The 22113-nt window shown below is 37.8% G+C and overlaps 1 protein-coding gene across 1 annotated transcript; it reads right to left on the bottom strand.

Annotated features, from left to right (window-relative positions):
• Positions 1-9127: 9127 nt before the first annotated feature.
• On the bottom strand, positions 9128-10489 carry LOC147543605 (F-box protein At3g07870-like). Its single transcript, XM_086635477.1, has one exon. It carries the CDS (start codon positions 10487-10489, stop codon positions 9128-9130), a length of 1362 nt encoding a protein of 453 aa, XP_086491603.1.
• Positions 10490-22113: the final 11624 nt, after the last annotated feature.

Genomic DNA, 22113 nt, shown 5'->3' with positions numbered 1-22113 from the left:
GTGCTAGCGAAAAAAACGTTCTTTTCTTAGGAACACCATAATTGAATCTCCTTCTTCAAATACTTTCTCTCTACGATGTTTATCTACTGCAGTCTTATACTTAGCATTATTCAGTTCAAGTCGTTGTTTCACTTCTTCACGAATAGCCACCACATCTTTTGCCATGTTCTCAACAACAACATTATGACCAGGAGCCTTAGGAAGTTTCACTAAATATACTACATGATGAGGTATAACAGTGTAAACAACTGAAAATGGGGATTTACCTGTTGTACTATGTAAAGCATTGTTGTATGCGAATTCCATCTGAGGGAGGGCATAATCCCATTGCTTTGGTGTGTTCCCACAAATACTTCAAACCATGTTGCCAAGTGTTCTATTTGTAACTTCAGTTTGTCCATCAGTTTGAGGATGTGCGGTAGTACTTCGATTTAACGAAGTTCCAAACATTTTCCACAGGGTAATTCAAAAATAACTCATGAACTTTGTGTCTCGATTTGAAGTGATGGACTTAGGAACTCCATGTAGGTGTACAACTTATCTGAAAAATAACTTGGCTATGTTTGACGCGTCAACAATTTGTTTACAAGCATTAAAATGGGTCATTTTTGAAAACCTATCAACGACGACAAACACAGAATATACTTCACTTTGAGTCCGAGGAAGTCCAAGCACCAAATCCATAGCGAGATCCTGCTAAATGTCGTTAGGTACAGGTAATGGCATGCAAAGACCAGTATTTTGATATTGTCCTTTCGAAACTTGAGAAGTATAACATTTCCGAACAATTTTTCTCTTTTCCAGACTTGCAATAGTTTTATCTCTTCCTAGATGAGCACTTAATCCTCCTCCATGTAAATCTCGAATGAGTTTTTCCCGTAAAGAAGAAACAAGAATACATAAACGGTTACCTTTAAATAAGAAACCATCATTGAAAAAGTAATCTGCAATCGGTGATTAGAGCACTTTTCCATATTTGTTAAAAACCATCATCAGCTTAGTACAAGTCTTATAAACAATGGAACCCTATAATTTCTTGAGAAAGAGTGAATAACATAGAAGCTCGTCTACTTAATGCATTAGCAACTCGGTTTTGAGACCCATCTAATATGCATTTTATTAACATGTTTCTGATTGTTAATAAACATCAAAGCCTGATAATCTGTAAATTAAACAAACTCTTTTTGAATAAGATAGTGCTCCCATTGATTCAGAGCTTGAATAATTGCATAAAATTCTTGGTCATATGTACTCCATTTCTGACGTGCTTCACTTAGTTTTTTATAAAAAAAAAAGCGAGGGGTTTCTTTTCTTGAGAAAGGACAACACCAACGCCAACTCCACTCGCATCACATTCCACTTCAAATACCACATCGAAATCCGTAAGAGCTAATACTAGAGCAGTAGAAAGTTTTTCCTTGATGAAAGAAAAACTTTCTTCATGTTTTTCACCCCAATTAAACTCCCCTTTTTTAAAACATTCAGTAATAGGTGCCATGACAGAACTGAAATTTCGAACAAATCGTCGATAGAAAGTTGTCAAACCATGGAAACTCCTGACATCAAAAGCTGTTTTAGGAGTAGGCCATTAACGAATGACTTTGGTCTTCTCATCATCCACCTGTATCCCTTCTTCACCAATCACAAATCCTAGAATACGCATTTCTTGAGATTTAAATACACTTGATTTTCCTTTAGCAAATTCATCACTTGCTTCACATGAGTTAGGTGTTCGTCTTTGGTCTTGCTATAGATTAAGATATCATCAAAATAAACCACAACAAAAAGGCCAATGAATGGGAAAAATACCTGATTCATAAGCCTCATGAACGTGCTCGGAGCATTAGATAACTCGAATGACATTACTAACTATTCAAATAAACCATCTTTACTTTTGAAAGCAGTTTTAATTCATTCATCTCCTGGTCTTATCCGAATCTGATGATAACCACTTTGAAGATTGATTTTAGAAAACACTTTCTATCCATTAAGCATATTGATGTGACACTAAAATATCACATTTGGAGAGCCTAACTTAGACTAATTATTCCTTTTCGAGTGTTATCAATAATATTTTATGTGTTTTTCATGTTAGTACCTATTTTGGAGTTAGACATGAAAATCGGAATAAAGAGAGCGAATCATCACTATCATTTTATGTGCCGAAAATGAGAGAAAAAGACTTCAAGCAAATCAAATGACAAGTATAGTCAATGACGAGTCCGACGGTGAAAACGGGATTCAATTCGGAGTCCGGACGGGGAAGATGTGGAAGAAAGAAGTCCGAGGGTATTCTAGTCCGTTGTAAGAATTTGAAGATGTAGAGACAAGGATGGAGGCACTCTCTTGGTTTCTAAATCAAAGCCCAAAACCAAGTCCAACCCCAAGAAATATTAAGAGAAGAAGAATTGGGTAGAGATTTTATAGGCACCCATTTGTGGTCTAAAGACTTAGTCAAGTTTGACTAAGTCTAGGGTTTGACTCAAGTTAGAGTAAGGGGTCAAAGGCTACTATTCATCTTCTTCTTCAATCATCAACCAAGCAAGAAAGGGAGAAAGAAGGGGCTAGGAACTTTAGGGTTTTTGGTTCTTGAAGTTTTAGAGAGTTTGAGGAGGAGAAAGAGAGAAGGAAGAAGGAGGAGGGCCGGCCAAGCATAGGCCGGCCAGCACACTAGGCCGGCCTAGCTTGGCCGGCCGAGCAGCAGCCCGAGCTGCAATACGAGCAGCAGCCCGAGCTGCAATACGAGCAGCAGCTCGGGACTGCTGCAACACGGGCTGGAACAGCAAGGGAACGCGGGGCAGCAGCACGGGAAGCTCTCACGGCCGGAACAGCAGCAGCTGCTGCTCGGGCTGTGCTTCACGGGAGCTGCTGTTCGGGCTGCCATTAACAGCAGCTCGGACCTTCAATGGAGCACGGCAGCTGCTCGGACAAGGCACGGGACAACTCGGATGCATGAGCATGGGTCGCGGCTGCAGCTGGGGACACGAGGGACAGCACGGAACGGCTCGGAGCTTGTGCATTTGACCGGATCTAGGGTTGGCCGGAATCCTTACTTCTTTGGCCGGATTTTGCTAGGTGTTCCGGCAACCTTCTTGGTCCAAAACCTTAGGGCTTTTACTCCCCATCATCTTGGCTAGCTTCCCACGTAGTTTGATTTGATTTTGGACAAGAAATTTCTAGAGAGAGAAAGCTAGGGTTAGCTTTAATGGAGGTTGTGTTCTAAATGGAGAAGATCATGGTGGTCGCTATGGGGAACCCAGAATTTGCTAAGGGGAGATCGGCTGCACCTTAACTACTCAAATTTTCCGACGAACCTAGCCTTGAACCATATCGGAAAAGGGGGATTCTCTTATCATCTTCTTTCCATTTCTTATTTAATCACCATGTTTAGCTAACTTTAGTGTGTCGATTATATGAGATGAAATGTGATGAATTCGTGATTATGTTTAATATGATTTGATGTTTTGAGTATAAATTGATGTTCATTTATTTCAATTATCGTTTTGATCGTATTTTCATGTGTCTTGTCAAGCACTTCGCATAGTTAATAGACGAAACGAAGTATTCGATATCGATCGTAGTCTAAGTCATAATTTCATGTGTCTTGTCATGCACTTCACATAGTTAGGCGACTAGACGACACTTTCGATGACTCGGGATTAACCGATTTAGACGTTTGTTTGACTAAGTATGATCTCCGGATATACGTAGTACTTAGAGACATCTACTTTAGGAGTCGAACATCGATTGTACTTCGACACATTAAATCGGACAACACATAGTCGTAGGTTTATCATTATGGATTCCCGGACTCCGACACCTCTCTCACTTATTTGTTGCCCGAATCGAGTCTTACCGTCTCCCGGCTCTTGCTCCTCCGACACTTCTCTCGAACCTCTCTCGCCCGTTTTACTTATATTGTTTAGTTAGTTTTGCTTGTTCTCCTGTTTACTTATTCGATCAAATACCCCCCATTATCTTTGTTTCTTTTCTTTTTAGTCTAAGTTAACTTTTAATATCTAGACCGAGGGATGAGACCCTTCGATATCCAAACTACCTTCCTATCCTTGGATCGATCCCGGCTTTGCCGGATTACTACTTGATACCTCCGCTTGGGTGTGCAACCTTTTCGGGTGCATCACATATCCAACATATCATCCAATCGAGGCATAGGAAATCTGTATTTAAGGGTAATTTTGTTGATGGCTCGGCTGTCCACACACATAAGTCATGCCTCCTTCTTATCTTTGTCTTTCTTGGGAACTAGGAGAGCTGAAACAACAAAAGGACTCATGCTTTCTATAATGAAGCCTTTCTCTAATAAATCCTCGATTTGTTCTCTTTAGTAGGATTCGTTCGATAGTGTGGAAGGTTTGGTAAGCTAGCTCTCGGTATGAAATCAATCTGATGGAGGATGTCTCTCATAGGAGGAAGCTTATTAGGTAACTCATCAGAAACTATTTCCTGAATTCTCTAAAGAGTTCTTTAATTTCAGAAGGAATAATTTCTTCTCTTTCAGTTGTTAACAACCCCTTTATTACAGTTGGACAGAAACAATCTGTTTCTTCAATGCCTTGTCGTATCTCCTGTTCATTACTAATGAGAGTAAGAAAGTAAGTTTTCTTTACCTTTGGTGGGACAAAAAATGAAACAGGAGCCATGACAATTTTTCGATTATGCCAGTTGAATAAGATCACGTTGTTTCGCCCTTCGAAAGTAGATCCACGTCAAGCTGTCAAGGTCTTCCTAGCAATCTATATACAACATCCATATCAATAATATCACATATTACTTCATATTTTTAATGATTACGAATTGAAAGAGGAACTCAAAAAATCTCGGAAACACGAACTGAAGGCCCCTTCTTTACCCAGCCAAGAGAGTACGGGTTAGTATGTTCTTTTGTAGGTAATTGTAGTCTTTCCACCCCCTTTCTGGCTATGAAATTCTCACAACTTCCATTGTCTATAATGACTTTACAAACCTTTCCATTAATGGAATAATTTGAGCGGAAGATACTATAACGTGAAGGATATATTCCTTCGGTCTGAAGGAATGGTATCCTTCCGAAGGAATGTCCTTTGACCAAGATGTCAATGCGTACGATTTGGCGAATAAGATCTTGATGACCTTACTCGGAAGATCATCTAGTCCAGTCGAATTAGGGGTTGTAATGCTTAGCTAGAAGCCGCTTACGATCGTCGGATAACTTCGGTAATCCGCGACTAACATGGACCGGATCTTACAAGGGTTACACATAAGAGTGATGGTTTGAACGGAGAGAATTGACTAGCGGGAGATTGGAAAATAGGTGGATTTGATCCATTATTAGTAAGTCCAGTTAGTTCGGAGGAGTCCGAACACATACACATACATCCGGGCCCGAAAAGGAGGCCCGAGAAGGCTTTAAAGGGGTCGGCCATGTGATGGGCTATGTTGGCCGGCCATGTGATGGACTATGTTGGCCGGCCAAGGGAGGCCCGAGAAGGCTTTAAAGGGTTAGAGCTTAAGTGGGCCGGGCAAGGAAGCACATAAAGGGGCTATGTTGGCCGGCCACACTAATGGAACCCTAAAAGGGTATTTTGGGTAATACCTTCTAATTAGGCCTTTATGAATTCAATTTTGGGTCAGACTCTTATAATTGGTATTTCTATATAAGGATCAAATTAGACAACCTAAAGGCCAACCAAGGACGGACCAAGGACAAGCCAACTGAAAGCAATTCAGTGTGTAATTTCTCAGAGAGAGAGAGAGAGAGCTGTCTGAGAGAGAGAAAGAGAGTTTCTCTTAATTATCTAGTCAAGAAGAAGTTCATCTCAATCTTCAAGAAGGTCCTAGCTGACTCGAACGACGGAGTTCAGGTCATACACTCGGTGTCTCAAGTAGATGAGCTACAATCAGGGGCGGACCCACATAGGGGCCCTTGGGGGGACGTGCCCCCACGGACCTATGTGGGTTCTCAATTAAATGAGTTTAAACCCTTATAAAATAATAAAGTAACCTTATGCATAAAGAATGGTGTTTGGCCGGGTGGATAGAGGGAGAGGTCAACGTGTATGAGGCATGAGTTCGAGTCTCCAAGCCTTTCTTTTTTTGTGTTTTTAATTTTTATGGCTAATTTGTTTGTGGCCCCTAGATTTCAATTCATCATCATTTGATCCTTGTATTTTCCCCTTATGACTGCATACTTTCAAATAAGTTCCTATATGGTTTTTTTTTGTAACTTTAATGTTTTTTCTCGTAAACTTTGTCGTACCTATTTTTCTCATATTATTATTATGTCTTCCTTTTCTATTTTAATTTTCCTACATATATATTATATTTCGAGTTATTTTCTTTTAACTTTGTCCGTTTTCTCTCTTTCTTCTTAATTTATTTAAGAACGTAGAACATGGTACTCATTTTTCAACACAAGGACACTCAATCTTTTAACATAAAATTTATACATTATTTTTTGTATAATGCATATATATATAAGAATATTTATTTTTATTAAGACAGTAGTTAATGCAACTAACATGTTAGCACTAGTCAAATAAGCTGAGAGTGTAGGTATAAGAGACATAATCAATTGGTTGAACATCATATCCAGATTTTTACCAATTTAAAGTTGCTTTTTATAAATAAAAGTGCCCCCACAAAATAAAATTTCTGGGTCCGCCACTGGCTACAATTGGATCTCTTATCTTCCGAATATTGGTCGGGATTTAGTTCGTGGGAAAGCGATTAAGGTAATCATCTTTCCGATTATAGTTCATTGATATGTTCATGTATAGATCCATGAAACCTAGTGTTAATCATATGATGGTTGAGATTCCGCTTACAATATTAGGTAGTATCATAACCATGATAGATAGATACAAAACCCAACATGACGTTGGTTGGTCTCCTTTGGAGCTAAAAGAACTCGTTGTAACACTAAGTTGAGACGATCCAATTCTACTTCTTCCGTTGTAAATTCTGCTTTTTCATAGTCATCATTATTATTATCATTTTCATCTTCATCATATTTTTTTCTTCATCCTCTTCTTCTAATAGATTGACTTGTCGTCGTTAATGAAAATTGTTCGACCGCTGACCAGGTTTGGTACATCTGTAACAAATATCAATTGTGGACTTTGCGTATGGATTTTCCTTTGATGTTTGAGTTCTGATATGTTCTTTGTGTACAATCTTACTAGGCCATTCCTTGTGCTCGAGAAGAAAAATTGGAAAAGTTAGAGTCTTCGGTGGTTTGTTGCATAAACTTTCGTCTTTCTGCATTCGGATCATAAGTTTCTGATTGCTCCGTAGAATTCCTACGAAAAGGAATTTGGCATTTTCCTTATCTAACATTTTAGCCTTCAAAGCCATATTAATAGCTTCTTGTAAATTCTGCAATCCAATCTTCTCTTGTATAAAAGATTTTAACCCATTTACTTACCTGCCAACCCTTTGATTTTCTGTTTCAGTCAAATGATTACATTCTGAAAGTCGCATAAACTCATCTGTGTAATCAGTCACGGACTTGTTCCCTTAAACACGACTAAGGTATATTTGGTATAGAAGTTGCTCCTAATCTACGGGTAAAAACCGACCAATTATTAGTTGTTTCATTTTCCTCCAAGTACGAACCCTTTGCTTTCCTTGTCTTAGCCGATTGTTCTGTTATTGATCCCACCAAACAACATCATTCTGTTTGAGATGAAAAACTACCATTTTAACCATTTTTACTTCAGGAACTTCCATCACCTTGAAGAACCTCTCAACCTCCATTAACCAATCTAAAAAGTCCTCAATCTTAAGATTTCCAGAAACTATTGGAATATCACATTTAATTCAGAAGTCATCGAACTGATTTCTATTATAGTATTGAGGGTTTTGATCCCGATTAGGCAATGTGTCTTCGACTTTCTCTTCTCAATCAGAATCACTATTTGTGGTACGATTTCTTTGTTCATTTCTTTCTTTGGGATTTCTTCTCGGATTGACCACCATTTGCTATAATAATTCTCTAATCTCCCCATTTGGAGTTGTTAACGCCTCGATACGAGTATTTTGAGCATCCAAATTTGCTTGCGTAACATTTGAACTGCCTCCTGGATTAACCATGGCTATAATCAGAAATAAAGAGGGAGAACCCGCTGAAGATAAAGAAACTTACCAGCTTAGCAACGTAAGCTTAGCAACTAACGCAACACAAAGAACAAGCTTAGCAACGTAAGCTTGAAGATAAAGAAACTTACCAGCGTGAGTTTTAGATCTGATAGAATCTGGAGTCCACCAGAGAATATAGAGTAGAAACTTAATTTTATAATTAATAAAATGATAGGATGCTATTACAACTTACTAGGACTGCTTATATAGCATCAACGACACCTAGGAATTACTAGAAAACAATAAATGACCTAGGGAATTGACAAACAAAACAGAAGAACATGAAAATATAAATTCAGACTTTTGGATTTGGGCAACTAAAACAAAATCTTTTCAACTTCTATTGTTGTCCTACATCACAAACCTATAGATAGGACCTAAATGAACTCCAAAATTCGTCTTGTTTTCTCTTGTCCATTCAGCACTAACAATTAAGAGCTCTCTAATGTATCTAGAATCTAAAATCTAAAATCAAGAAAATTCTGTTTAATTTAGAACTTGGATTCAGGAGCATCCGATTGTGCCTAGAAGATAATACACAAGTTAAATTTTTTCTCAAAACCAAGTCAAGAGTTATCTCGAAACCAAGTCAAGAGTTATCTAGATATCAAGTCAAGAGCCAAAATATCATGTTAAAAGAACTCAAAGAGTTCATATTGCTTAGAAGGTTCGTCCGCTTTTAGAACTGTGAATTATATCACAACCCTGAAAGGAAGTAGTTGGATCATGGGAGCATATTGTTGGTATAGAAGTAATAAAATCGACATCAAATATTTCTCCTTTGACACACATTAAAAGTAATTATGATTAAATTACATCCAAGATAATTTGAATTTGATATTTCAAAGTTGATGGATTATGAATTGAGAAACAAAATAGTCTAAAACTCAGACGACTAAAAACAATTGACAATAATCAAAAGTCCCTTCCAATTTTATAAATCTCATGCACTTCAAAAGTACTCGTAGATCTAACTCTATATTTGCTTCATTCACTTGACTATATTATTTGTACGACGATATCTTCTTCTGATCTTGCAATTTGTTTCACCTAAAGATTTCAACGAAACTAAGCTGTTCATGTGACGAATTGCACGAAAACTTTTGAAAACTCTGTGATTATACACTATGTCTGTGAATGTGATGGTTTCTGGGTTGTATCGACATAGATTGGTAAAATTGTTCCATATCAAAACTTCACCATTCTTAGTAAGGGCAAATGGCATACTCTGCTTTGCAAATCCTTTATAATTGATACTATGTTTTTTTTTCCAAATTCGAGGATCATTTTGATTCATGTTCCATATGTGTAAATATTGCCCTCTTACCTCATGTATTATGCACAAACACCTTCCCAAGTCCTGGAGGCAAAAATAGTTTATACCATCGTTGTAAAAAGCGCTATAATCAGCGGGGAATAAACTAGGAGGTAGATCTATAGTCCTAAATTCTTCGTCTGCCAGACCGAATGACAAAATCTTCGGTTCATATTTGTATAGCCAGTAAAGGGATCCATTTACATTGGTACCATAAAGTAATGGGTACGATGTTGGTATTCGAAAATTTACTTCTCCTATGTTTCTCCACCCAATTCCACTCCCAATAGTGTATACTTCGACCTGTCCACGAGTGAACTTCCCCATTTCAACATAATAGATTCTAACAACTTTGTACTCATTAGAGGAAGGACTATAACCGAATCCACACATCATGGAATGAAAAGATACTTCGAGTTCCGGAAGGTTAATGTATTCCCTTGTGATAAGATTGAGGATGTACGATGGATTGTAAACTGTAGTATTAATGTAGGGACGGTGGCAATAGTTGTTTAAAGCGAAACAAACTAGCCCGTTGCATGAACCAATTGGGTCATATCTTTCTCTGGGTTTGTTGGTTGGAGGAACATTTGTCTTTGTAAGATGATTGTAAGGGTACCGACGGATATTCTTGATTATGTCGTCATAGTCTCCGTAATAAAGTCGAACATTAGGCTCCCCTGTTATGCAAATTGAGAAAAGAAGACCTATATTCTCCTTTTCATCTTCACTTCGACCAACAATTTTGTTGTCATCATCACGACCTTCAAGCTTTAACAACTTTCGATGAAATTTTAGGTGCAAATTAATAAAATTCGTAGAACAAAGAGCAGCTGCCCAAGTTTTGCATACTCGTTTGAAGTGTAAAACTGACTCTGCAGGTAATCGAGAAAATATGTCTAAAATGACGTCTTCTGGGAGAAATATCCCCTTCGATTCGAGCTGGAACCCCGAGCTAGTCTTTGTCACAGCCATATTTCCTTTCCTCCTCTTCCTTCTATCTCCATTTTGATTTTCGCCTTGCTTTGCATAATCCATATTGTACCCTTTTATTTTCCTTAGCTTTAAAAAACAACATGAACATATGACACCTCGTTAATTGTCAATAGATATTAAATATGAAATAAATAAACTACCAAGAATCAAGCACACTAAAACAGGCACCCCAATTTAGTTCTTAGGCCACCTTGGATATTGCAACCAGTGTCAGAATCAAAGTGAGAGGGGCGCCTTCACTCAACCTTTGTAGAGAAGTGGGAGATTTGGAGAAATGAGAAAATTATCGGGGTGCAAAATTTTAGAGGGTTAAAAACAAAAATAAATTAGCCAAACACACCCTTCCTTAATGCCGGCAGTAAGTCGCCGACCAAGAACGGCGACAGCCGACAACAACTCCCTCCCCCTCCCTCCTTCCTCTTTCTCTCTCTCTCTTTCCATCCCAATCCTTGCTTCTCTCTCTCTTTCTTTCTGTAGACGAAGGGGAGAGCCCCTTCGCCGGAACCCTTCGTCTGATTTTCAGACGAAGGAGGGGTTCCTTCGTCTGAAAACAAGACGCAGGCCGTCTGGATCTGGTTCTTCCAGATCTAGACGAAGCAAGCTCGTCTAGTTTTCAGACGACTTTTCGCCGGACTTAGATAAAGAAAGAAAGAGAGAGAGAGAGAGGAGAAAAGGAAGAGGGAAGAGAGAGAGAGAGAGAGAGAGAGAGAGAGAGGAGAAAAGGAAGAGGGAAGAGAGAGAGAGAGAGAGGAAGGTGAGACAAAGGTTGAAGTGGTTGGCCGGCGTTACTGGTGGATGTCGTCGGAGTATGGTCGGGCCCGCCGGAATTTCTGTTGAGGAAGAAGAAGCTAAAAGGTTGAAGTGTTTGGAGGAAACAAAATGTGCCAAATTTTTTTTTTTCCACCCAAAATTTTGTACCCGCATAATTGTTTTATTTCCTCAAATCACCCACCTTCTAGAGAGTAAGCGCCTACGTGAATGTTAAAAGTGCATTTTTTTCTTCCCATGCTAAATGATGTGTCTTCATATATGAAACATGTGCTTTTAACATTCATAGGGGGCACTTGTAACACTTTTCAAAGAGCAAGTGTCCGCAGAAACGTTAATTTTTTTTTTCCTTCACATGTTCCCCTAAATGATATGTCTTCATGTATGCGCTTTAACATTTATAAGGGCGCTTTTAGCACTTCCCAGGGAACAAGCCCATGCAGAAATGTTGAAAAGTGCACTTTTTTATTCGCATGATCCTCTAAATGATTTGTCTTCAGGTATGCGCTTTTGAGAAATACTAGATAATCTAACAATTTCAACCCACTTGTTTGACAAGTACAGGTGCGCAACAAAATGAACGGTGCGGATTTTGTCTAAGTTTTTATTGTCCTTTTTCATTTGTAGTCCAGTTGTACTTGTCAACCAAATGAGTCGAAATTGCTAGGCTATCTAGCATTTTCGTGTGCTTTTATCACTTATAGGGGCCACTTGTAACACTTCCCTCCTTAGATAAGAAAGTCTAAGAAGGCAAGTGGTGCATAGAAGACCTGGACCAGAACTAAGGGACCTGTTGTCTGCTGTTGAACTTCTCTAGTATATTTTATTGCGAAATTTTAAATTCACTAACCATTTTTATTTACATTTTTTATTCAAGTCAAAGGAGATGCACGTTTGGTAGGTAGAGATGGTAAGTGGATATAAAATCTCCCTATTTCATATTTGGGTTGGCATGGACTTGTTAATAGTACAATCTTTAATTCGAACTTAATTTTAACTAAAACCCAATTCACATACAGATGTTAAGTTGATATGCTTTCAACAAAAAAAATTGATATGCTTGATTTGAAGTAACAACAATATTCTGTGGCGGTACAAATTTACCACAGTTTCAACAGAGCAATTTGTGTGTTTTTATCTTTTTACTCTAAAAAAATCACTTGTATCTGACAAAATAAAGTGATTGATGAGAAAGTCAGTACTCATACAATAATGGTAGTAATAATACTTGTTATAGCCGTGTATTGGAATATACTTTGGTAGGTATAATACACATCTATAGTAGACAATATCATTTAGCGTGTTAGACGTAAACACTTACTCTTTCAACACAAAAAAATAAAAATAAAAGAAATACACTTATTTCAAATATTTATTGAAAAGTTGAAGAAGACCAAAATTTAATAAGATAAATCAAAGAAATTATTGACAGGTACCTATCTCCACATGACTACATTCACATAGGATGAAAAAATGAAGTGTGACTCTGGGAGCTTAATCGAAATCCTAAATCAAAAATATAGAAAAGATAGTGATTGAACGACTCTACGCCTCATTGAGGGGTTTTTGCTTTTGATTTAATTTGCCTTGACCAAGTCAAATTCATTATTTCGTAGACATATAGTATGTATACTGAAAGATATCAACATGGAACCACTGAACAAGAAACCATTAATGGTAATATTGACAGTTCTTTTGAATAAATAGAAGTAGAACTACAATACTTACACGGCCATGAATAGAATATTCCAAATCAAAATCACAGTAACTAAAATGACTTTCTTCATAGGTTGTGAGAGAAAGATTTACCTCAGGTGCTCCCTAAGGCAGAAGAAAGAAAGGGAGATTGTGCATCTAGAGAAAGCTTCCCAGGTAAGAGTTAAGGATGTATGAAATTGACATCCCTACCTCTTTTTATAGATGCTAAAAGTTTAATTCCTCACTAAGGAAATGATTCCATTAATTTATTTATATTTACTTTGACAAGGAAACTTCCATCGTGATGGGAGAAAATTGAAACATTTTAAATGTTGGAAATTTGTACTATTTATAATTATAATTAGAACTAGGGTATAGCCCGTGCTTCCGGTACGTCTGAAAAATAAAAATTAAAAATATCATAAAATTCAAAATTGTGATGAAGAATGAAAGTGTTACTAAAATTGAAAATCAAACAAAAAATGTAGTGAGTTGGTTGAACATATGACATGTAAGTCATCAATCATTTTCTTTCAATATCATTTGCAGTAATATCCACACACAACTACATTTCGATACAAAGATTAAATTTATTTGTTTCAACAAAAAAAAATCAGATTTAAATTGTTGAACAGGAAATTAGATGTATACACATTCATGTAAAGATCTATATCGGGTTTCATACACAGTTCATATACACTATAAGTCTAGGTACGCTTAAAAATAAGAAAAATTGCTTTGTGTTTCTAAAGCAGTCATTTTTCACCTAAAAAAATCCTAAACGAAAAAATCCTAAAATTTTACCTCACTAAATCTTTTGAAATTTGAAGAGATATTGCAATACAAACTACTCCGTCTTTCGTTGAAGAGAGGGAATAGAGAATCACCTTGAATCTTAGCAACTCGGTTGATTATTTGAATTTTTTTAGAGAAAGAAGTTGAGAGCGATCTGTTTTGTTTGCGTTTAGGGTTCTATCTAGATAGAGATGGCGAGATCAACTGCACGTGGATTTATTTTTTCTCGATATGATCTTAACCGTTGAAAGATCAAAAGTCCAGATCATTTTTTTTAACAAGGACTTAATCGTCAACACGGTATAGTTGTGGACCAAAGTGTAAAGTTTAAACTATTGAAATGAAAATGACGTGAAAGGGTTTTGCCACCACTTTTTGTAGATGGACTTAACTGTAAACACAGTATAGTTGTGGATCGAAGTGTAAAGTTGAAACTATTTTAATAAAGATAACGTGAAAGGGCTTCTAAATTAAAAAGAATTGGATCATTTTGTAAACAATGAAGGATTTCTAAATAATATGTATAATTAAATAAGGATGTTTGTCCCAGTCAGCATAAATAAGTGTATAAGTCAATATGTATAGTTAAATAATTATAATTAGAATTAAGTTTGTGAGTTAGGAAATAATTTTTAGTCTCTTACTGTGCTGTTTTCGAGTCAGGATATAGTTTCAATTGCCCTTTAAAACCTAGATCGTGGGATCTCCAGTCATTTAGGTCGGGTTTCACTATGTCTTTACTCATTTACTTTAAGCCTTAGTCTCATTCCCCTTGATGATGCAACTACCAACACTCTAGAAAACCCTTTTGTAAATGGATCCGCAAGGTTATCTTTGGATGTTATATAATTTATAGTTATGACCCCTTCAGAGAGTGTTGCTTAACGATATTATGTCTTCAACGAATGTGTCAATACTTACTGTCGTACATCTTGTTATTTGTCTATGCAATCGCGGCTTGGTTATCGCAGTGAATATTGATTGCAGGGACCGACTTTGGCCATATTGGAATATCTTCAAGGAGATGTCTCATCCATTCTGCTTCTTCCGCTGCTTTAGCTAGAGCAACGAATTTTGAATCCATTATCGATCGAGCAATACATGTTTACTTCTAAGATTTCTAAGTTATGGCTCCCACACCCAGTGTAAAGTGTCATCAGTATCAGATATCCAATTAGCATCTACTTATCCCTTTATTACTGTGGGATATGTGGTATAATAGAGTTCTCACTCAATCGTCTTCCGTAGATACCGTAACACTCTTGTTATGGCATTCCAATATGTGTTGTTCGGGTTATTGTAAATCCATTTAGCTTACTAACAGAGTAAGCTATGTATGGTCGAGTACAATTCATTAAGTACATCAGACTTCCGATAATCTGGGAGTACTTTATCTGTCTTACTCCTTTACCCGTATTCTTCATTAAGTGAACACACAGATCTTTCGGAGTATTCACCACTTTTAGGTCATCTTTGCTGAACTTCTCTAAGATTTTCTCAACGTCGTGTGTTTGAGATAAACTTATCCGTTCAGATGTTTTGGAAATCTTAATTCTAAGAACGACCTCTACCTTCCGTAAATCTTTCATACCGAAAGTTTTTTAAATCATCTTTTAAGTTGTATTAATGACATCTAAGTTATTGCCCATAATTAGCATGTTATGCACATACAAACATAGAATAACATCCTTTAGTAGTGGTCTTTTGTAGACACATTTTTCGCATTCGTTAATCTTGAATCGGTTTGATAGTAATATGTTACCGAACTTTAAATTCCACTTCTTTGGAGCTTGCTTTAGCCCATAAAGTGATTTCACTAATCGACCCACTTTCTTTTCTTGAACCGGAACTATGAACCCTTTAGTTAGCTCATGTAAATCTCTTCTTCGTGTTGTCCGTTTAAGAAAACGATTTTCACATCCATCTGGTGAACCTCCAGATTAGATATGAATTTTATAGCTACTAACACGCTTATTGAGGTGATTTGACTAACTGGAGAGTAGGTGTCGAAATAATCTAACCCTTCTTTTTGTCTTAACTCCTTCTGCGACAAGTCTCGCTTTATACTTGTCTATAGATTCATTAATTTTTACTTTTCTTTTGAAAATCCACTTACATCCTAAAGGCTTACAACTCCGTGGAATATCTACTCGCTCCAATGTGTGATTTTGCATGATGGATTTTATTTCGCTATTTACAGCTTCTTTCCAGAATGGAGCTTCTGGCGTGGCCATTGTTTCTGTAAAAGTATGCGGTTCATTTTCTACCATATAGGTTAGAAATCAAAGATTGGTATTACGTAAAAGAAATAATCAAGGTGATCAAAGTGGAAGTGATTGTTTTGAACTTAAAATGTATTTACAAGGTGCTTTAGACAATGACACGAGCATAAATGATAATAATTTCGATGTTCTACGATGGTGGAGAACAAATGAAATTTATTACCCACTTATGTAAATTATGGCACGTGATTTACTTTCTCCCCCCGCATCAACCGTTACATCAGAGTCCACTTTTGGTGCATGTTCACCGGTTTTGACAGATAGAAGAAACCGGTTAAATCACGATATTTTTGAAGCAATTATATGTGTGAAAGAATGGGATGATTTTGCAACTGGACAAACCACTTACATAGAGGAACTTAAAAAAGAATTTGAAGATCTACAAGTGGAAGATGAAGTAATTGTTGAAGATTAGTTACTTATTTTATCATGTTGTATTTTAATTTTGTTTTTATAATGTAAAGATAATTTGAAATGATTGATAGGTTAAGTGGGTGCCAACCTAGTTGGGATGTGCTTAATCTATAGTGATCCAATTATCTACCTTTTGCCTTGTAATCTTTTATTTCATTTCAATTAAATAAAAAAATAACTTTATTTCTACAATTTGAATGTCTTTCTTTCAAGAAACTAACAAAAGAAAACTGATATACCAATTACATTAAGAAAATAAAACTACCAACTAAAGGCTTTGTGGAAAATGCCAAAAAAAATTTAAATTTAAAATTTTTTTTTTTAATTAAAAAACGGTCTGACTGCCCCGGCCTGGGCTGTTTTTAGGCCCACGGGCCGGCCTGGCCTGAACCTGTCAAACCCGGGCCAGTTACCAGTCCCAGGATGGGCCTTTGTATAGCCAACCCGGGTTGAGGCCCGACCCGGGACTATTTCAACCCAGGTTGGCTAGGCCCGACCTTTACAACATCACTAGACTTAGCTACAATTGTCATTTTGCCTCTTAAAGATCCAGGTACAGTTTCCTCGGTTTCTATATCATTTCCGTTAGATGTTTCTGAAATTTCCTCTTCCTCATTTCTTACACGTTTTCTACTTTCAGATGATATGTCTGAATTCTGCTTGAATGGAAAAGGTGTTCAAAGAACATAGCCTCTCTCGACTCAAGAATGGTATTTACGTTTATATCTTCAATTTTAGACTTGTCTGCTAGGAATCTATAGGCGCCATTATTTATTGCCGGTCCTGTGTATAAATAGTCCACAGTCTTAGGTCCTATCTTGACCTATTTAAGAGGAGAAACTAATACCTTAGTTAGACACCCCCACACTTTGGTGTATTTAAAGGATGACATCATTCCTTGTGATAGTTTATATGGAATGCTACCTGTTTTTCTATGGGGTAACTTATTTAATAAGTGACGAGCCGATAGTATCGCCTCCCCGCACAAGTTCCGAGGTAAGCCAGACCTAATTAATAAAGCGTTCCTCATTTCTTTTAACGTTATGTTTTTCCGTCCTGCTACACCACTTTGTTGAGGTGTATAAGGAGTCGTCCTCTGATGAACTATGAAGTTGATGTCAAAATTTGTCAACCTTGGAATCAGTCAGAACCGTGAGATCGTGTTGCTGGATCCCGTCAAATTAATTAATATCTCATACTCTTGAAATTAGGAGAGATTAATTAATTGGACGGGATCCAGCAGCTGAGGTCTTCTCTTGAAATTAGAAATGAAGATACAAGATGAAGGCACCCTCCTTGGTGTCTAAAGCAAAGCCCAAGCCCAAGCCCAAAAACCTAAAGAAGAAGAACAACAAAGATGGATTTTATGAGCACGCCCTAGAAGAATAAGTCAAGTTGGTAGAAAGGAGGTAGCCAGCCAAGCTAGGTCGACCATCACTAAGGTCGGCCAAAGCTTAGCCGGCCTGGAGTGGAGCATCTCGGTAGTAGCTACGGAGCAGCCCGATAGTCTTCTTCATAGCTCGGGTACGAGCAAGATAACAACTGGGGATCTTCACCGGAAGCTCGGGACGACTCATTATTTGCCGTACTTCATCAAATCTAACCGGATTTGCCTAGGATATTCCGGCCATTATTTTGGCCGAAACTTTTAGGGTTTTTGGTTGGGGTCATCTTATCTTGGTGTCTTGGTGATTTCCTTAATGTTTGCTTGTCATTTGTGCTCAAATTTCTAAAGAGAGAAAGCTTGAGTAAACTTTCATGGTGGATTTGTTGAAACGGAGAAGATGATGATGATTTCTATGGGGAACTCTGATTTTTGCTCGGGGACACCTATTTTGCATTCTAAAGGGAACCCACAACTTCGCTAAGGGGAGGTCGGTTGCACCTAGATACTTATATTTTCCGATGATCTTAGCCTCGCGCCACATCGAAAAGGAGGATTCTCTAATCATCTTCTTGTCATTTATTATTCATTAACCATGTTTAGCTAACTTTAGTGTGTCGTTGATGGGATGAAATTGTGATGAATTTTATAATCATGTGCGTTATGATTTATTGTTTTGATTATGAATCGATGTTCTCTTAATTCGATTATCATTTCAATCATATTTTCATGTGTTTTGTCATGCACCTCTTATAGTTAGTAGATGAAGCGAAGTATTAGATATCGATCGTAATCTAAGTCATAATTTCATGTGTCTTCTCACGCACTTCACATAGTTAGGCGACTAGACAACACCCTCGATGACTCGGATTGAACCGATTAGGACATTTGTTTGACTACGTATGATCTCCGGATATACATAGTACTTAGAGACATCTACCTTAGGAGGCTAACTTTGATTGAACACATTAAATTGGGCCACACATAGTCGTAGGTTTATCATCACGAAATCTCAGACTTCGACACCTCTCTCACTTGTTTGTCTCCCGACTCTTGTTTCTCAGATTCTTCTCTCTGCTCTCTCTTGCCCTTTTAGTTAATTATTTAGTTTAGTTTTACTTGTTTTCTTCTTTTATTGCTTATTCAACTCAACCCCCCATTTATCTTTGTTTCTTTCGTTGGACTCTTCAATGATCTAAATTACCTTCCTATCCTTCGACCTCCGGTTTTGTCGGGTGACTATTTGATACCTCCACTTGGGTTCGCACCTTTTTGGGCGTATCAGTAACCAGATCTAAATCCTAATTTATTTGATGATGATGAAGAAAAAAATTCAGATTTGAAGTAAAAGAAGAGCTCCATTTTGCAAATTGAGTTTGCAAGATATGCAACCCGATTACATTCTACAAAGCAGGCAAATCAGGTTTGCAGTTTATATTCCGCAAACCTAGTTCGCAGTCTACATTTTGCAAACCTAGTTCGCAGTCTACATTTTGCAAATCCAATTTGCATTCTACATTTTGCAAACCCAGTTTGTTGAAAAACATGAAGAAAAAAACGACGTTTTTTCTGAGTTTTTATTTTTTTGGAAAAAATGTATTGAAAGTGGATCTTGTTAGAAAACTAATGAAAATTATTTTCTAAATATATAAATTTCATAGATATCGACATCTCAAAAAATATTATATAGATTTAAAATTTAAAGAAAAAAAAAGAATTGGTTACACAAAATGACCAAAGGGTACTTTAGTCTTTGTATGTTTTCTTGACCTGAATAATAAATATGAAATATTTTGTGTCTTTTTACTTATTTTTAGTATCATTTTGACCTTTTTTTTTTACAAAGGGAAATACAAGAGCTACAAAAACTAGATTACAAGCATTCAAAGGAGGAATGCCGGGTAGATGCTCCACACTTCCGATGTTTTCTCTCGTCTCGCTCAGTTTGCTATCTTGTCTGCTTTGGTATTACTAATTCGAGGTAGAGAGATTTTATAGGCAATAAATAAAGTTGTTATAGGCAATCTCGCTAAAGGCAATCTGTAATTTGGTTAAAGACAATGTGTGTTTAAGAGGCAATGCCTCAACCAATGTTTGACCAAACGGGTCCCCAACCGTCGGAGGAAGACGATCAGCGATCTTGACTGAATTTTTTCTCTCTCATTAGAGTTTCATTCTAATTTCTGTACTCATTAGTTTATTGACGTTCGTAATGGACATCAGGGTATGTTTTTGATGTTTTGGAATTTTGTGCTTTTATTTGAATTCATAGAGTTGGAAATTGTTAGGATCTGGGAATTGGTGTTAGGGTTTTGATGTTGGTGGGTTTCCAAGACTGCTCATCAAGACGATCTAAAGAAGGGTTTGTTGGAAATATGGGGTCGATCAATGGAACTGTCTAGTAGAAAAGAACTTATTCACTGTGCCGTGGTATGGAGGCCACTGCCTTGAAAGTGATTTCGGTGTAACCGGGGTGCTAATTACTTGATTTCGATCACTCCCCAAGGATTAACCACAGCTTACTTCCTCTGTCTGCACTAACAGAGACAGTAATGGAGATAACAGAATTCGAAAACTTGAACAATCAGAAAGAGGAAGATAGCCGATAATGAGTTGTGTGTTTTCTCTCTTGATTTCGGCCAGTATATATAGCCTCTGAGAAAACCCTAACCGCCTAGGAAACGTGGTAGAGAAGTTAAGGGAGTGGGAGATAAACTCGGAAACTGATTAACCCTACGAAATCAGTTGGAGATATACTCAAATACTGATTAGGTTAATCCCGCCGACTTAGTCAAAATCCGAGTTTAAGTAAAAATACTCTTCGTGGCAAAAGAGTCTTTTCACTATAAGCTTCCAAGCACCCGAGCACCCAAGCACGCGGGCACGCGGGCTCACGGGCTCACGGGCCACGGCCCAAAGGCCCATAAGCCCATAAGCCCAAATAGCCAAAGAGTCCAAATTGGTTAAAAGCCCAAATGCCTCACATGTGTGCGCGCGCGTGTGGGAGCCTTCTCTACACCACCATGTGCTTTACAATGAGTTATCAAGCAACTTATTATAAGACACCTTTAGTTTCACTAGTTGAGAGATGTGGGACATTAATTGTCTAGAGAAAGAAAGCTTTGAATGCCATCTTCCTTCTAGAGGTGGAGCCCACCCATGTGCTAACTAGAAGACAAATAGTCTTGACTAGTAGTGAGTGGGTGAGGCTCACTCTCAATTAATTATTAGATGGTAATGGGCCCAACCACGGAATCACCTAAATGGGCCCAACCATTGTATAAACCCAACAATCCTCCACAAAATGGCTATCAAAAACTTCTGACTGCTAAGCTGGAAGTGGGACATGTACTTAAGTGTTCAATATCTTTCGATTTGAATTGACACATAGTGGAGTGAGGCAACAACCAAAAATAAAGCAACCAAGTGAAATTACTCTTGAACTTGGAGATTTCTGGCTGAGACCCCCACAACACATAGGATACCCGGTGAGTTCTGAGTTCTCCGCGATTCGTTCATGTTCATTAAGTAGGCTCTGAACATACCTTGGAACTGGTGAGGTTTTAAGAAGACTGATGTCTGTCTTCCATAGAGGGCGGCCTTACACCCTCGGGCTCACGTAGGTGATCTCGGTGAGTCTACCTCATCGTAGGCTCTGACCCCTTACTCGGGTCTGAAATCATTAAGAACTTTGGGGAGTTCATCCTCATCATCATCAGCAGCTAAACACCATATAGTCCGTCTCAATAGGACTACGGTAATGGATATATTAGCTATTGGTGTATTCATCAAGTCCGTCTCATTAGAACCACCACAAAGGGCTATGAATACATTAAGAGCCTTAGGCTCATCCTTAGGTCAAACTCTGACCCCTCAATGGAGCTCTGCTAGTTTTATTCTAGCTGACTCCGCTCCACGTCACAAGAATGGAAAATCAGCACAGAGGCTTAAACCCCATTCCCTTAGACGTCTCGAGAACTAGTCTCCTCGTTAAGCCTTTAGTAAGTGGGTCTGTCAGATTCTGTTCTGACCTCACATAATCCAAGGCTATTACACCATTTTTCAGCATATGCTTAACTGCAGCATGCCTTATCCTGATGTGTCTCTTCTTGCCATTGAACACATTATTCTTTGCAACTGCAATGGCAGCCTGTGAGTCACAATGAAGGGAAATTGGTGTAGTTTCCCTTCCCCATTGTGGTATGTCTCCCAAGAGACTCCTCAACCACTCTGCTTCCTGACTTGCCAGTTCAAGAGCGATAAACTCAGACTCCATAGTGGAACGTGCTATGCATGTCTGTTTGGAAGACTTCCATGATACAGCA

The sequence above is a fragment of the Eschscholzia californica genome, unplaced genomic scaffold (genome assembly GCF_041429995.1).
Source record: "Eschscholzia californica isolate CP2 unplaced genomic scaffold, dmEscCali1.0.p SCAF_4, whole genome shotgun sequence".
In the NCBI taxonomy this organism is placed as follows: Eukaryota; Viridiplantae; Streptophyta; class Magnoliopsida; order Ranunculales; family Papaveraceae; genus Eschscholzia; species Eschscholzia californica.
This window is presented reverse-complemented; position numbering and strand designations above follow the sequence as displayed.